General features: G+C 36.1%; 1 protein-coding gene across 1 annotated transcript in view; it reads left to right on the top strand.

The window, feature by feature from the left end:
• The window catches only part of SUPT16H (SPT16 homolog, facilitates chromatin remodeling subunit), a 36,321-nt gene that overhangs the window by 12,961 nt on the left and 10,389 nt on the right, over nt 1-12,971 (top strand). The window contains exons 4-22 of the mRNA XM_037834495.1: nt 653-805; nt 2,712-2,858; nt 3,249-3,400; nt 3,978-4,150; nt 5,212-5,302; nt 6,289-6,362; nt 6,496-6,608; nt 7,570-7,635; nt 7,757-7,852; nt 7,938-8,053; nt 8,142-8,295; nt 8,792-8,919; nt 9,304-9,439; nt 9,560-9,686; nt 9,954-10,072; nt 10,608-10,733; nt 11,081-11,193; nt 11,511-11,586; nt 12,497-12,666. Of these exons, the coding sequence (XP_037690423.1) occupies nt 653-805; nt 2,712-2,858; nt 3,249-3,400; nt 3,978-4,150; nt 5,212-5,302; nt 6,289-6,362; nt 6,496-6,608; nt 7,570-7,635; nt 7,757-7,852; nt 7,938-8,053; nt 8,142-8,295; nt 8,792-8,919; nt 9,304-9,439; nt 9,560-9,686; nt 9,954-10,072; nt 10,608-10,733; nt 11,081-11,193; nt 11,511-11,586; nt 12,497-12,666 (2,330 nt within the window). The remainder of the gene's footprint in view (nt 1-652; nt 806-2,711; nt 2,859-3,248; nt 3,401-3,977; nt 4,151-5,211; nt 5,303-6,288; nt 6,363-6,495; nt 6,609-7,569; nt 7,636-7,756; nt 7,853-7,937; nt 8,054-8,141; nt 8,296-8,791; nt 8,920-9,303; nt 9,440-9,559; nt 9,687-9,953; nt 10,073-10,607; nt 10,734-11,080; nt 11,194-11,510; nt 11,587-12,496; nt 12,667-12,971) is intronic.

Genomic DNA, 12,971 nt, shown 5'->3' with positions numbered 1-12,971 from the left:
TGAATGTGAAGGAAGTAAATGATCAACAGAAATGCATTATAGTAGTTTAAATGATGAAAAAGAAAAGGTTTCAGCAGGCTGTGGGTGTAATTACAAAGTTCTGTTGCGTCTTCATAGTTGGAAGAAAAGAGTTCAATAACCTTGTAAGCTCCCTGGCAAAACAAAGGGGCTCTGGAATTCTGGTAAATTCTATCTGCCCATTCTCTACACTGACCTTTTTTCCCCCCATCTAAGTGCCTTAATTAGAGCAAGTAACCTTAAATATCCTTAAGGAAACCTAATTGTGTCTTACTTCAATTTTTAATCAATTGTGATCTTGTCAAATTTAAAGACAGAGATGAACAGTATTATTTCTCACAATATTGTTCATCTATGTGCTTAAGCTTCTTAGCTATTCCTGAAGAAAAAGAATAGTCTCGTTAACTTTTATGACACTTCACTTAAGTATATGCCAATATCCAAAGAAATTTGGTGAAAATTTTGGTGAGTTGCAGTCTGCATTAAAGAAATAAGTAGAGGATGTTCCCCATTATTAGATTTATTCTTTATTCTTTATTATATTAATTCTTCCTATAGTTTAGAATATTCTCTTACTAGTGGATCATAGATGTCTAATTCTAAAACTAATTAACAAATCCTTTTCCACTGGTAGAATGAAAGTAATAAGAACAGCTTCGACAAAATGATTGAAGCCATTAAAGAAAGCAAGAATGGCAAGAAGATTGGAGTGTTCAGCAAAGACAAATTCCCTGGAGAGTTCATGAAGAGTTGGAATGACTGCCTCAACAAAGAGGGTTTTGACAAAGTAAGAAAACTCACATTAGGAGTTGAGACGACAAAAGTTTTGCCAGTGTTCCTTAAAAGATAGTGCCAGGATATCGCCAAACTCTGAGATGCTGATCCCTTTATGTATAACCTGATTGGTCTCTGGAACATTGGATATCTGTGTGACACCTAAAACTCAGAGCTAGAGTTCAGCAGATATGAATGTCAGTATTAACACATATAACAACTGTTTAAAAAAAAAAAAAAAGGCTGAAAAAAGAGCCCATACTTCAATTAGAGAGATGAATGAAGCAGATCTGGTTAAGACTAGGGCAAATCAGGCCAAAGGGTAAAGGTTGAAACTGACTGTTTTAAAACTTCAATTTCCCTGTGAGACCAAGGGAAGAGATTCTTCTTTGGTGTATGATCTATATTTTCTAAACAATATAACTTCTACAGTCACTTTGTTCAAGCACCACAATTACATGGAACTTTGAATAGGAAATGAGTTATGGTAGGTTTGTGTAGGTTAGAGTGGAATAGCAACACATCCCAAAGCAATTTGGGCAGAGAATAAAAATATATATGCAGGGCCCCCCTGAGGAGCTGGGGGAAAATGCAGAAGTGTTGGACTTCCTCACCTAGATTGTTAGGATGTTCTCACAAACATTGAGGACTAATGCTTGCCCTTAAGAAGTTCGTTACTGCAAAGGAGAGGCTAAACCTGCTTATAATTGTGATTAAGAATCTCCCTCAAGTGCCTCTTTGTTGCTCAGATGTGACCCTCTCTCTCTAAGCCACCTTGGCAGGTGATCTCACTGTCCTCCCCCTCTAGGTGGGACCTGACTCCCAGGGGTGTAAATCTCCCTAGCAACACAGGATATGACTTCCGGAGTGAGTCTGGACCTGGCAGTGTGAGATTGAGAACATCTTCTTGACCCAAAGGGGGATGCAAAATGAAACGAAATAAAGCTTCAGAGTCTGCGAGATTCCAAATGGAGTTGAGAGGTCACTCTGGTGGACATTCTTAAAAATAAAGATAACACTTTTTAGGTTTTAATGTAGTGGAATAGCTAGAAGTAAATACCTGAACCTATCAAACTCCAACCCAGTAGTCTTGACTTTTGAAGATGATTGTATAACAATGTAGCTTACAAGGGGTGACAGTGTGATTGTGAAAACCTTGTGGATCACACTCCCTTTATCCAGTGTATGGATGAATGAGTAGGAAAATGGGGACAAAAACTAAATGAAAAATAGGGTGGGATGGGGGTGTGATTTGGGTGTTGTTTTTTACTTTTATTTTTTTTATTCTGATTCTGGTGGAAGGTAAATGTTCAGAAATAGATTGGGGTGATGAATGCATAACTGTATGATGGTACTGTGAACAGTTGATTGTACACCATAGATGAGTGTATGGTATGTGAATATATCTCAATAAAACTGAATTTAATTTAAAAAAAAAAAAGATAGTGCCTGGAATTTATTCCTGAGAAAACCATATATTCATTTGCCATTTCCATTTTTCATCCTCTTTGGCTGAGCAGTAAGCCACTTATACTTTTCAGTCAGGAATAAAGCAGGCACAATATAGTTCAACTACTTCAGAGGGAAACTTGTCCAAAATCAATTTTTTCATTTTTATTCCTTTTTCCCTGCCTGTTTATCTTCTTTCTTTAGCATCTAGAACCTCTACCTCTAGAACTAGCATTTACATTGTTAAGGGCACATTAGCTTAATGCCTGTGAAAACACACAATGACCTGGCAAAGCGCTATTTCAAGTATTTATTCAGTCCAAGAAGGAAATATTTGGTTATTCTGTAAACTACTAATTAATTGTTTGCCAAATAATTATATATCATTACAGCTATTGTTTAAATTGGGAGAGATGCATTTCTTTAACAATTCTATGTTTGTATGTAAGAAACTATCATTTTGACTACAGATAGATATCAGTGCAGTTGTGGCATACACCATTGCTGTAAAGGAGGATGGAGAGCTCAATCTAATGAAGAAAGCAGCCAGCATTACCTCTGAGGTCTTCAACAAGTTCTTCAAGGAAAGAGTCATGGAAATAGTTGATGCAGATGAGGTAAATACAGAGGGGAGAGTCTTTACTATTTTAATGAAGCAGAAATAAGTCCCAGCTGCAGTTTTTAGTGTGTCTTTAGCTTCCTTTGATGCTTAAGTTGGTTGTATGCAATTGTGCCATCTCTCTTTCAAAATAACTGTAAACCTGCACTTTGATTTCTTGAGGTTACCTAATATTTGACTTAAGAATTCCTTGAATAACTGAAGTCCACATATTGTTCTCTAAATTTGCTTTGCATGTATATCAGAATACTATCTTGCACATAAATTACAAGACTTTTATATCATTCTAAATGATATCAGGATATATGTTCTCTTCAATTGATAATATCCAAAACCCCTCTTTGCCACCCTTTAGTAAATGTTATTTTATTTCTGGATACCCTTACAGAAAGTTAGACACAGCAAACTGGCTGAATCTGTGGAAAAGGCCATTGAAGAGAAGAAATATTTAGCTGGTGCAGACCCTTCTGCTGTGGAAATGTGTTATCCTCCTATCATCCAGAGTGGTGGCAACTATAATCTCAAGTTCAGTGTGGTGAGGTCAGTATAAGAATTTCAGAATATCACGATGAGAGCGTTTCTACCTTAAGCCTATTTTTTCTTTGACTCAGTGCAGGTAATTTTCTCTTTTCCCATTACGAAAGTAATATATGGTCTTTATAGAACATTCGAAAGAATAGAAGAGAAAATAGCCAATAGTCAACCTTGTCCATTTACTTCTTGTTTATTTCTGTGCATATTTCTACTTTATTTCATATAGTTATGAATTTCTTATTTTTAGCACTTGAATGTAAACATTTTCCAAATTATTACAAATGCTGGAAAAAAGGTATAACATGCTGGGAAAAAAATTAAAATGTTATTAGATATACTATAATGCAATTTGCCGTCTACTTTTTTTTATTGAATTTTTATCCTCAAAGTGTTGGTCATGAATTTTCATACCAGAGCCTTTATAAACTACAGTTTTTTATTTCAAAAAAAAAGTTTAAGTCCTTATTCAACTTCAGCCCTTGGATAGAGCAGGGAAAGGTAATGATTACAGATGTCATATGCCAGTGGTGCTGTGGACTTTGCTCATTTTGGTAATGACATACTTTCTTCTTTTGGTCTCTAGTGACAAAAATCACATGCATTTTGGGGCCATCACTTGTGCCATGGGTATTCGCTTTAAATCTTACTGCTCCAACCTTGTTCGCACCTTGATGGTTGACCCTTCTCAGGAAGTTCAAGAGAATTACAATTTTTTGCTTCAACTTCAAGAGGAGCTGCTGAAGGAATTACGACATGGTGAGGAGGTGCCTTAGAAAAGAAGGTTTGGAGATAATATAGCAGAAATGTCATTAGTGTTTCCTTGAATTTGTAGCCCTGAGGCTCTTCTAATATAAATAAAATTAGATTTTACTAACCTTGAATCATCCTAGCACTTAGTTCTTGAATCTGCTTTTCTTTCAAGCATGAACAGTCTGATTTTCTGGTTTGTGCTGATTTTTACAAAAACTTCTCCAGCTGGTTAGTCCTCTGTGTCCAGATCTTCATAAAATGCCTCAGCTTTGTGACTCTTATTTAGTTTAGAAAGTTCTGAGAGCTGGTATCTCCAACCAACAGGATATATGTTAATCCGACATTGAGTGGATAACAAAAGTAATAAAATTCTTGATATGAGAACAGAACTGGTAGCAACCTTGCTAAGCAAGCAACTAACTACCTCAAAAGAAAGCAGAGTGCTCAGCTCCTTTTCCCTTAAGATTCTGCACTCCCAGTTGGTTAAATGGGGCATTATGCTTAACACCTTTAAATCATTTCTGTAAGCCCAATCTGTAGCCCAGAGCTTCTAGACACCATTCCTCTACAGTATTGCTAAGGATGTCATGAGAAATTTTCTTGGAAATCATACTCACAGTTAATTTAATGAAGATAAGGACTCCCCTGAGGCCATCATGTCTAGATTACTTTGACTTAAAATATTCATTCATAGCTTAGATCCTGAAACATTAAGGCCAGAGTTCTTCTAATAGTAATTCATCCATTTAGTATTCCTGGTTTTCAAAACATGTAACTTTTATGTGATACCATTTATCCAACTCTTAAAAGATTCTTCACTGAGACCAGCTGATGTTTCACAGTCTCCATGGGTCAATGTAATTAAGAATGTCTGGCTGGGTTGCTTGTTTGTTTGTTTGTTTGTTTGTTTTTAATGCAAATTTCTGGGCCCCACCACCCTGAGCCTCTGCATTCTTCAGTTCACACTTGTAGGAACACCTTGTTAGGAACTTAATTGGTGAAAAAAAGTTTGATTAAAAAATGTCCTTTTCATGTTTGCTGAAAAATAACTTCTGACTTGTCATTAGGTGTGAAGATATGTGATGTGTATAACGCTGTTATGGACGTGGTTAAAAAGCAGAAGCCAGAGCTGCTGAATAAAATTACCAAAAACCTAGGGTGAGATGCTATGATGTTCATTGTCACTCCAAGTCAATTTCCAGGACTGACAACAGTCAGGAGAAATATTCTTAGATCAGTTGATTGATTCAACCAACATTTATAGATTAACAAACTTACTTTGTGCCTAGCACAGAGTGTTATCAGAGAAAGATTTAAGTTCTACTTCCACAGTTGGGTTGGGAATATTTCTATGTCAACATTGTACTAAAATGCCAATAAGATGTTCTAGGATCAAATTAGATATCTTAGGAAACAACCCAGATACTATATTTCCCCTCTTAAAACATCTCAGCTTACATTTGCAAATTAAATAACTGTGAGAAGTTCTATTATTAAAAAAATAAATAAAAACTTTTAAAGTTTAACCCAGTGTTCCCTCAAATGTATTTGACTGTTGAACACCTAAATGTCTAATAATATCTTACAAACAAAGGACATTTTTGGAAATTTAACTGTAGGTAATCTCCTTCAATCAAACTAATCTGTAGTACATAATTTCTCTCTGGACTTCTCGTGGTGGACAAGAGGAAATATGTTGACCTAAACCATGTCTTGCCCCAATTGGCTGTGGATGTAGTTATCAACTTCTCACTAAAAATTGCCTCTTTTAATTCAATTATAACTATCTTAAGGTAGTGTACTCCTTAACAATGCCTGCTGTTCATAGAAAACTAATTTGTTCACAGGAAAACTAACTTGATCTCATGATAGAAGATTAAAATTAAAATGTGGGTGGATAAGCTAAAATAAAGAGATCTTGTTATAGTAACTGTTAGGAGAGATACTTAATTAGGAAATTATTTCTCATTGTGGGATTATACAACATATTAAGAGCCCAAAGACTATTCTCAAATCCTATTTCTTAGCTGATCAACAAGAAACCTTTTTGCTTGTCTTACTCTTGAAAATTAAAATTAAAATGTACTTGACCCTGTTAAAAATCTTTTATCCTATTAATTACATTTCTCTTCATTTCTTTTCAGGTTTGGAATGGGAATTGAATTTCGTGAAGGTTCTCTAGTAATCAACAGTAAAAATCAGTACAAACTGAAGAAAGGTGAGTTTTACATGCATACAATTGTGAAATGCTTATTGAGTGATTTACTTTGGCTTCATCTCCTTTTTTTGTATAAAATCTTACAACTTTTCATCTTTCACAGCCACAGACTGATCCTCTTTTGCTCTTTTAGGGATGGTTTTCAGCATTAATTTGGGATTCTCTGACCTTACTCACAAGGAGGGGAAGAAACCAGAAGAGAAAACTTATGCCCTATTCATTGGTGACACAGTGCTTGTGGATGAGGTGTATATTGCATGTTAAACCCTTGAGTGTTCATAAACTGACTTCTGAGGCACATTTTGGTCCTTATGTTGTTTTCTTGTCTTTATCCATGGGGCATACTGACTAATACGGTTAGGAATAGAGATTGTAGCCCAGGTTCAGGAAATGATTTGAACCAAGCTGCTTATCACCTTGTTATTCGAATCTTGACAATGATAGTATCAGGAACTGATTGTAATAATGGAGCTAATTTTTTTTAACAGCTTTATGGGGATATAATTCACAAACCGTACGATTCATCCATTTAAAATGTGCAATTCACTGATTTTTAGTATATTCACAAATTGTGCAACCATCATCACTACCTAATTTTATAACATTTTCATCACACCAGAAAGAAATCCCACACCCTTAACCGTCACTCTCCATTTGTCCCAATCCTCCCACCCCTAGGCAGCCACTAATCTAATTTCTATCAATGAATTTGCCTACTCTGGACATTTCATTTAACTGGAATCATACAATATGTGATCTTTTGTGACTGGCTTTCACTTATCAGGATTTTATTCTTATTATATAATAGCAAATATTTCAGTGTTTTTTATTATAAGCTAAGCCCTTTTATGCATTATCTCATTTAATCCTTACAAAAGTCATGTGAATTATAGATACTTTTATTATCCCCATTCTACAGATAGAGAAACGGAGGCAAAGAGATTTAAATAACTTGTCAGATGTCACACAGCTAGACTATAACTGAGCTGGAATTTAAAGTAAGCCTGTATTCTTAACCATACCCCAATGTTGTCTCCCAAATTATTATTCCTAATGAGAGGCTGGGAGAGTAAAAACTATTTTTATTTATTGTCAAAGAATTTAGTATCCAGAAGGTTCAAAGCATTGCCCACTGTACTAGGTTAGAAATGAAAGTGCTTTTGTTTAAAATCTCCTATGTATGTATGGGTTATCTCTTTCATTCTAGGATGGCCCAGCCACTGTGCTCACTTCTGTGAAGAAAAAAGTGAAGAATGTGGGGATTTTTCTAAAGGTAAGAGAACCTAGGAAGAAGACAGATGAGTGGTGTTAGGAAGTTTGGTGTGGTGAAGAAGTTAAACAATGTTGGCTTAAACATTGGAGCTTGCTTTTCTGATTGCAATTTTTCCCCATAGAATGAGGATGAGGAAGAAGAAGAGGAGGAGAAGGATGAGGCCGAGGACCTTTTAGGAAGAGGTTCTCGGGCAGCATTACTTACAGAAAGAACACGAGTGAGTTCCTTATTTTAAATTACATTGATTTCATATCTATCACATGATTTATGTCTTCTGATCACTTGGGTTTTCCCCTCACTAGAATGAGATGACTGCAGAAGAAAAGCGAAGAGCACATCAAAAAGAACTGGCAGCTCAACTCAATGAAGAAGCAAAGAGACGATTGACTGAACAGAAGGGAGAACAGCAGATTCAGAAGTAAGAGTGTGTATTGAGCAGTGAAGATTGTCTTAGGGTTATATGTAACTGAGAGATTTCCAATGTTGTTTTTTTCCTCTCACTCCAGAGCTCGCAAATCTAACGTATCCTACAAAAACCCATCTCTGATGCCTAAGGAACCACATATTCGAGAAATGAAAATCTATATTGACAAGAAATATGAAACCGTAATAATGCCAGTGTTTGGCATTGCGACACCTTTTCACATTGCCACAATCAAGGTACTCACATTCATTGAATCAGATTTCAGATTCTTTCATAAACTTAGTTGTGTTTACCATAGATAATTTTTATGTTCTGCTCATCATCTTTCCCACTTTCTGCCCCTCAGACTCTGTCCTTCTTACTTTACTGCCTTTCTCCTCTCACCCTTATTTCCTGTTATCATACTTCTTCCCTTTCCATAGCTTAATGTTCTATTCTGGAAAAATAATTTGCTGGCCTCTCTTGAACTTTATTTAAGCATTATTTAATCTGTAGTTGTACACATGGTGCAAGGTACTTTGAGAATTCAGTAATTCTTTTGGGAAACAAGCATTGGGTCATATAAGAAGATGAGCTAAAAATGATGTGTGTTAGATTTAGATTAAGGTTTGCATGCCAAAATCTTAATAGTCGACTCCTAACTCCTACTTTCATTTAGCATTTCTGTAACTTTGAATCTTTATCTAGGAAAGATACCTTTTTTCTTTTTAATGCTGTTTTTTCTTTGAACAGAATATAAGTATGTCTGTGGAAGGAGACTACACTTACTTGCGAATAAATTTCTATTGCCCGGGCAGTGCTCTTGGCAGGAATGAGGGCAACATCTTTCCTAACCCAGAAGCCACTTTTGTTAAGGAAATGTGAGTCCCCAGGAAAACACCCATCCCAAATCCCTTCTGGCTGAAATGGCACCCTCAGAAGCATTCCATTCTCTGTGTTGCATCCTCCCACAATTCATGAATGGCAAAGCCTCCCTCAGTGGCACTTATTTAGGATCACCTTACTGACTGTACTATTTTGAGGATGGAACCTAATTTAGAAACTTTGTGAAAATATTTTATACTTAACTACACATTTTGCAATGGAATCCTCAAATAAGAAAATATGTGTCACACTGGATTCTGCTTCCTTCATGGTGTGGAATGGGATAATTTGGGGATGCTGTGCCAGATTTTATAGTAAGGGATACATAGGTTACTTGGTCTGATAAAGAAATTTGTATAAGTATTTCCTCTTATCTATAGTACATACAGAGCTTCAAATATGAAAGCACCTGGAGAACAGACAGTACCAGCCTTGAACCTTCAGAATGCTTTCCGAATTATAAAAGAAGTACAAAAACGTTATAAAACCCGGGAAGCAGAAGAGAAAGAGAAGGAGGTAAGCCTCAACACACTCAGTGCACCTTTGTTCAGAATGACACTTGTGTGGTTTTTTGTGGGACATGAACATTCACATTAATATCCTCTCAATGTTCACATTAATATTCTTTCTCTTCAGGGCATTGTGAAACAAGACTCACTAGTTATTAATCTTAACCGGAGTAATCCCAAACTGAAAGACCTGTACATTCGACCAAACATTGCCCAAAAGAGGATGCAAGGCTCACTGGAGGCCCATGTCAACGGTATGGATGATCTATCATGTGCCTGAGCTCCATCTTCATTTATAGGAATGACATTTATAGGAATGACAGATCAGATAACATAGCATAAGAGGGGATATGGTGTGAAGTTTTCCACTCACATTGCTGTATGGCCAGAAGGAAGGAAAAGCTCTGTACAGGTGTTGGTTTCCCCTCTGACCCTGCTCAAATCAGCCAGAAAAGATGCAGTGGCAATGGCCTCATCTACTGATGCTGCTGGACTCTTAGCTGCTTTATATGTTTTTCCAGGTTTCCGCTTCACATCTGTTCGAGGAGACAAGGTGGATATTCTGTACAATAATATAAAGCACGCCTTGTTCCAGCCCTGTGATGGAGAAATGATTATTGTCTTGCACTTTCACCTCAAGGTATACCTTTCTACTTACTATCCATATGTGATATTAAAATATTTAATTTCTGTCAGTCTCTTTCCTACTAGTGATACCCAAAATCACCTGTCACATAAAATGATTAAGAGGATCGAATAAAATAATGTTGATGAAGTTCATAGTGCCTTACATGTAGAAGATGCTAAGCATGTTTTTTCCTTTGGTGTGATATACAGTAACCATCAAGAAATACAAGCTTTTCTGCAAATTCCTATTTCTGAGATAAAAAGTTTTTGCTTGAGACACAATTTGCAATCAACATAATCTCCAAAGTCCATTCTAATAAATAGGAATACTTTTTAAAATTTATACTCCCTCACATTCCCAAAAATCATCCTTTTCAATGACACTAGGGGTAGTTTAACTATGTTTCCATAATATGATGTGGAGGCCCAATTCCAACACAGATTATTTTTTGTGTTTTTGTGTTTTTTCATTGTATTGTCCCTCTTTGTCTATTGTGTAGCTTAGGTCTTCTGACTTTTCTCTTGTTCTTTCTGCTTTATGCCTTCAGAATGCCATCATGTTTGGGAAGAAGCGGCACACAGATGTGCAGTTCTACACAGAAGTGGGCGAAATCACCACAGACCTGGGGAAACATCAGCATATGCATGACCGAGATGACCTCTATGCTGAGCAGGCCTGTGAAATTTAGCATTTTATCTTACAGGGTAGCAAGGTAGGATGAGGTCTAAATCTGAGCTCAGGAATTGTTACATTTTGTAAACAACTCCTGAACCTATCTGTGCAGAACAACTCAAGCATCCACTGAGACAGTGTAGTGCAGTGGCATATGGATTAGTCTTAGGTTGCAGGCTCGGCTCTATAGCAGATGGTAGGGTGGCCTATAATATGGCATCCATATTAATTAGTATGTAGTTAGGAGAATTAAAGACTGTGGAAGCACTTCAGACTTTTTTGGTGGGGGGAGTACTATTAACATGTAAAGTGATGGCTTTAGTTTAATTGGTATTCTTTCTTCTACAGATGGAACGAGAAATGAGGCACAAACTGAAAACAGCCTTTAAAAATTTCATTGAGAAAGTAGAGGCTCTAACTAAGGAGGAACTGGAATTTGAAGTGCCTTTTAGGGACTTGGGGTAAAATATCTTCTTTTTGACCTAAAGTTTATTGATCTGACTTTTAGAAAAATTGATTGTTCTTTTAATGATGATTTAAAATATGTAATTTTTCCTATAACTATAACTTGAACTTTCCTCTTGATATTCTTCTTGCAAATTTGTAAAGGTTGGGCAAGTGGCTAAAACTGACAGACTTTGGAAGTAAGTCTCCAGTAGAGTATGCTGGAGCCATATTTAGAATGGGAAAAGGAAAGAAGTTTATCTGTCATGGCAGCAGCAGTTACTCTTATGATAAACCCTATCTTACGTGAGTTTCTTTTCTTACTTCCTTTCAGATTTAATGGCGCTCCCTATAGGAGTACCTGTCTCCTTCAGCCCACTAGTAGTGCGCTGGTAAATGCTACAGAATGGGTGAGTATTTCTTCTGTTGTAAGAAAATTGTTAGAAAAAACAGGAGGGTATGTATTTTGAAAACTAGATCCTAATTATTTTTTCAGATTTTGTTTTTTAATTTTTAATTTCCAAACACTTCTTTACCCACTAAGGAAAAATTTCCCCCTTCCACCATTCCCTGGTTACCTCTAATCTACTTCTGTCTCTGTGAATTTTCTAATTCTAGATAGCTCATGTTAGTGATATTATACAATGTTTGTCCTTGTGTGTTCTTGTTTATTTCACTGAGAATAATATTTTCAAGGTTCATCCATGTTGCAGCATGTCTCAGAGCTTCATTTCTTCTTATGGTCAAGTAATACTCCATTGGGTATATGTACCACATTTTGTTCATCCATTCATTTGTTGATGGACACTTGGGTTGTTTCCACCTTTGGGCTATTGTAAATAGTGCTGCTATGAGTATTGATCTACAGGTATCTGTTTGAGTCTCTGTTTTTACTTTCTTTGGGTATACATTTAGGATAGAATTATCAGGTCATATAGTAATTCTGTATTTAACTTTCTGAGGAATCTTATATTGCTTTCCACAGTGGCTGTACCATTTTACATTCCCATGATTTTCATTTTTGTTACTTGCTTATCTTAGACTTAAAACTCATTGAATAAATGATTGTTAAAACAGTCTCTTTAATTTTTATTTGGTTTTCACATAATTTCCTTGAATTTATTCTCCTTGAGGGAAGAATTTGATCTTGCAGGTCCTTTTATTGAGGCTTATTCTTATTATTATTATATACTGCTGCAGTGTTTAAAAAAAAAAGTTCATTTATCCTGATTGAAGTGATTTATTTCCTGAAAGTATTTGAGAATGCTTATGCTTTGGGGGAAGTATTCTTATGTTGATAACCCAATTCCTCCCTCTCAGCCACCTTTTGTGGTGACATTGGATGAAGTGGAGCTGATTCACTTTGAGAGGGTACAGTTTCACCTGAAGAACTTTGATATGGTAATAGTATATAAGGACTACAGCAAGAAAGTGACGATGATCAATGCCATTCCTGTAGCCTCTCTGGACCCCATCAAGGAATGGTTGAAGTAAGTAAATATGCCAGCAATCTCCCATTTACCCCCATGAATACTGTATATAGAATTTATCTCACTGTTGCCTTCCACCAAGTTTGGTATGTATATTACTGCCTCTGGGTTTAGTACAGAACAGAACTTGAAATTTTGGGGTCTCTTAGGCATGGCATGTTCAGTCTTTCCTGATACTGCACAATGAAAATCAAAATCTAAAATCTTTTTCTGATTACTTGAAATATTTATCAAAAAATTTGAAAGCATATTTAATAATTTTTTTTACAGAAAGCTGGGGAGTATTTCTTACTGATGTTCTGTTT

This window comes from Choloepus didactylus, chromosome 4 (genome assembly GCF_015220235.1).
Source record: "Choloepus didactylus isolate mChoDid1 chromosome 4, mChoDid1.pri, whole genome shotgun sequence".
Classification (NCBI taxonomy): Eukaryota; Metazoa; Chordata; class Mammalia; order Pilosa; family Megalonychidae; genus Choloepus; species Choloepus didactylus.
Note: the sequence above shows the minus strand (reverse complement) of the source record. Positions and strands in the feature narration are given on the sequence as shown.